Raw genomic sequence first — 4,769 nt, 5'->3', positions numbered from 1 at the left:
GACACACATACATGTATACAAGCACGCACAGGCGCATGCTGACAGACAGACAGACAAACAGACACACACACACACGCATATGATGTCTAGTTTAATTTAACTTCTAACATATAATTGTTGACCTCTGTGTCCGGTTGTTAAATGGTTATACAGGATGCAATGTGACACCGGAAACGCTCCAAGCATGCTGGGTTCTGGAATTCAGCTATGTACACTGTGCATGACGACCGTTCGAGCCAGAGAGGAAAGTAATTTGTAACAAACACTAAACAGCGCACACTACAGTTAAAGCGACAGTCTCAAAGTTGCATAATAACAAAAACACGTCTGTTCATTTCTACTGTGGAATGGAAATATTATACCTTGAATTGTGTCAATATCTAGTATATTACCCTGGGCAAAACTCTCTAACTCTCTCTCTCTCTCTCTCTCTCTCTCTCTCTCTCTCTCTCTCTCTCTCTCTCTCTCTCTCTCTCTCTCTCTCTCTCTCTCTCTCTCTCTCTCTCTCTCTCTCTTTTAAATTGACCCTTCGTGCTATAAAAGGTTTGTACTAAAAAACATATCTGCATGTATCTATGATCACAACCTAGGTGGACAACCTTGCCAACGAGCTACTGGACATTTGTAGGTTGCTGTTCAAAATGATGCCACTCTGTAATAATCGTGCAGTGTTTTCCACTTGTCCAATATAGTTCTGTAAACAGAGCCATAAAAAGAGTCTTAGTTTTGGAGCAGGTGGTCACGGAAAGGTGACATTTGTCCTCATTGCTAGAAATCATCATTGGGGTGTTGTGAGCATGAAACCACTTGATGACAGCGTCAAACGTGTACGGAAAAAAAAATATGGTGTCCATTTTTCAAGATGGCGTATGCTTCAGAATTTAACATTGATAAGTCGGTGGCTGTTTCAGCTAGGAATGTGTTTTCTGGTGTCAAAACCTACTGTGATGTTATGAGAGAGCAGTCTGAGAAAACATGATCACTGGATTTAGCTCATAGTCTGTACTATTACGGTCACAGGGTGGGATTTACCTCAGTCGGTTGAGTGCTCGCTTGAGGTGCTTGCGTCGCAGGATCAAATCACCTCGATGGATTCATTCAACTGATTGGGTTTTTCTCGTTCTAACCAGTGCACTACAACTGGCCAAAGACTGTGATATGTGCTTTCCTGTATGTGGGAAAGTGCATTTCTAGCCATGTGAACTAATGTTACCCCCCCCCCCCCCCCAATTTAGCATTAATGTTCAGTTTCAGAGTGTGTCTCTTTAGGAAAGTGTTTGCTTTATGTTTGAAGTTCATTCTAAATGATTGTTTTCCATGTAACCTGGTGGTGCAAACTAGTTTTTGATAAAATGTGTCCAGCATGATCCCTCGGGCCTTCAGCTATTTGTTAGGGGTTCAGCAAGAAAACTCACTTATATATGTAAATATTGGTCGATTATTTTTTTACATTTTTGTATCAATTTTTATCAATTGAAGGATGGCCAATTCGATCAAATAATTTTCAAAATCTAAGATGGCTACCATATTGCTCATCATTCAAAATGGCTGCAGAAATGATGGAATTTTCTAATATGTTCACCAAATGTAAATCCCCTTAATGTTTTATCTTGTATATTTATTGCCATAGTATAGAAAATGACTCAAAATAGAGGTCAGAAACAGATAAATGTTATCAGATATGGCATCTAATAATAATATACAGACAAAACATGCTCACAAAGAAACATGATACCTAGACTGAGTGCGTTAAAATTATGCATGTATTTTGAGAATGTTACTGGGAAATAGTTGATGATTGACACAATTCATGTGGAAGTTTATCAATGAGCTGGTAGTTGTTTCATAAATTATAATAATGAATTCTTCTTTGTGGGATTGTTTGTGTTGTTTTGTTGTGTGTGGTTTTTTCTGTGTTTTTTTGTTTGTTTTTTTGTGTGGGTTGTTTTTTCGGGGGGGGGGGGGGGGATGTTTTGGGTTGTGGGTTTTTTGTATGTTGTTTTGTTTTTTTGGCGGGGGGGGTTGTGGGTTTTTTTTTTTTTTTTTTTGGGGGGGGGGTTTGTGGACTAATCAACTATTTGATTCACAAATTATAAATAAAAAAATTGTTTGGTTTTTTTACCTTCACTTGTTTTTGTAAATTTATTAAGGGATAAAAAATGTTAAATAGAGTATACGCTACCACAAGCAGTTGTTAAATAGAGTATACGCTACCACAAGCAGTTGTTAAATAGAGTATACGCTACCACAAGCAGTTGTTAAATAGAGTATACGCTACCACAAGCAGTTGTTAAATAGAGTATACGCTACCACAAGCAGTTGTTAAATAGAGTATACGCTACCACAAGCAGTTTTTTAAAGCACCCCTAAGATCATCTTGAGATAGATTTCTGTGGCCCAGTGGTAGAGCGCTCGCCTCATGCACGATCTCAATCGGTGGGCTATTTTTTACTTCAACCAGTGCACCACGACTGGTATATCAAAGGCAGTGGTATGTGCTATCCTATCTGTGGGATGGAAAATATAAAAGATTTTATTATTTGCTACTAATGGAAAAACAATATAGTGGGTTTCCTCTCTAAGACTATATGACAGAAGTATCAAATGTTTGACATCCATTGGCCGATGATTAATAAATCAGTGTGCTCTGATTGTGTCGTTAAACAAAATAATATTGATGCTGAACAGTAAAAAATTTTATTTTGTTTAACGACAGCACTAGAGCACATTGATTTATTTCTCATCGGAAACTGGATGTCAAACATTTGAAAATTATGACATAATAGTCTTAGAGAGGAAGTCCACTACATTTTGCCATTAGCAACAAGGGATATTTTGTATGCTACTTCCTTAAACAGCTCATCACGCACAACGGCCTTTGATATAGGCTTACCATTACGGGAAATACCCAATAGGCCCGACGACGACGACCGATCCTAGACCGATTGCGCATAAGGCGAGCGCTTTACCACTGGGCTATATCCCGCCTGTTGCTGACGTCACGAGACGTGAGTGACGTTTCTAGTTCAATCAATCAATAGAAAGGTGCCAGAAAGCCGTGCTAGAAAAACCGTCTAGCACACGTCCCCTGGACGGTAATGCGCCCTTTCCATTGGTTAATTGGTCTCGTCGTTGAGGAGAAAGGCGGCCGTTGCTACCAATTCATTACGTGACGTAATATTTACGGAAAAAATACTTAAAATTTACCAGCATAATTTAACCAAATATATTTTTTAATAATTTTGTTTAGGCTTCAATATGTTTATAATATTGTTTGTGTAAACTTCATTGATAGATGTGTGGCGTAGGATTGCAAACTTCCATTGATAAATAGCTAAACGAAGTCGACATAACATGACGTCATATTCCCGGGTCTTTAATCTATGCATTTTCATGTCTTGTTTAGTTATTTTTTGAAGTCATTCTGTGCGACTTTTGTTCATTTATGTGCGGTTTAATAAATAAAATACTATACTCGTTCCCGTGTGAGAACGTTTATATTACAACTTGTGTGTTTTTAATCGTACATCATTCGCTTTCGCTCGTCATGTACGATTGAAAACACACTCGTTGTAATATAAACGGTCTCACACGAGAACTCGTTTAGTATTCTTTATATATCAGCTGTGAGCAGGGTCATCACCTCACGATGCAAAACTAAAATGCAGTGTTTATAGTAATTATACTAAATGTATACGAGTCATTGAACTATAACATATTTCTGGCACTCGTCCTTTTGTGGATGGGTTTTTTTCTGACATTCGGCTGAAGAAAATCAATCCTTGGAGCTCGCTAAATCTCTCTAAATCTCGCTCCATCGATTGATTTTCTTGAGACTCGTGTCAGAAACTATCAATCTCGTTTAATGTGTCCTCGGCGTGGCCATCCTGACGACCACTCGTGTCAGAAACTATCAATCTTGTTTAGTGTGTCCTCTTGCGTGGCCATCCTGACGGCCACTCGTGTCAGAAACTATCAATCTCGTTTAGTGTGTCCTCTTGCGTGGCCATCCTGACGGCCACTGTGTAGCAGAGTCACCTGAACACAACAGTTCCATTAATTAAACAAGACGCCATTGTCCTGCCTACCTGTGCAACCCACCTGTCTCTGGCAACATGTTTATTTATCTTCTTTGTCAAATTCTGAGATTTATTTATCTGTGGAGCTTAACGTTAACCCTTGCGCTGTTTTTAGATAAGGTTATTTTCATTGCTGATCATAGTGATGGGATGGGTTAAGCAAAAATGTGTACGAAGTTTCTTTTCGTAAATCTGTTTAAACGTTGATGTAGCAGTAGGTGTCTCGAGAGTGTTGTCGTAAGAATGTGTACATACACGTGGAAAGATTACTTCCAAAATATACGCCGAAACATATACGGAGATTTTAGCACATTTAATAAGTAGACTTGTGAAGACGACACTCTAGAAGAGGTATTGTCATATTAGTGACATCCGCAGACGACGTAAATAGTTATAGGCGGGAAAGGTTGGCCGAGCGATGGACGAAACTACGTCTAAAGGTAAGTATCAAGTTTTGTTAGGCCTTGGTTCGAGGGTTAACTTGTGAGTGAAACTTTTAATATGCAAAATGTGCGAGACGCCTGGATGACGGGGCGTTGACAAAATGGTCCAATAATCACTGGTCTGGGAAGAAGTGAAAATTAATATTTGTTTAAGTTAAGGTTATTTGGCGTGTGGCGTGGAAATATCGACACTGTCGGGACACAATCACAAACACACAGGCCCATAGCAGGGCGGGAGTTATCATTG

The 4,769-nt window shown here is 39.0% G+C and overlaps 1 protein-coding gene across 1 annotated transcript in view; it reads left to right on the top strand.

Moving 5' to 3' along the window:
- The first annotated feature begins 4,372 nt into the window (after positions 1-4,372).
- Positions 4,373-4,769, top strand: part of LOC121389483 — a 28,251-nt gene continuing 27,854 nt past the window's right edge. The window contains exon 1 of the mRNA XM_041521131.1: positions 4,373-4,519. Coding sequence (XP_041377065.1) covers positions 4,498-4,519 — 22 coding nt within the window. The 5' untranslated portion in view covers positions 4,373-4,497. The remainder of the gene's footprint in view (positions 4,520-4,769) is intronic.

The sequence above is a fragment of the Gigantopelta aegis genome, chromosome 14 (assembly GCF_016097555.1).
Source record: "Gigantopelta aegis isolate Gae_Host chromosome 14, Gae_host_genome, whole genome shotgun sequence".
Taxonomy (NCBI): domain Eukaryota; kingdom Metazoa; phylum Mollusca; class Gastropoda; order Neomphalida; family Peltospiridae; genus Gigantopelta; species Gigantopelta aegis.
The sequence above is the reverse complement of the archived record's forward strand: the minus strand, read 5'-3'. Positions and strand labels throughout refer to the sequence as shown.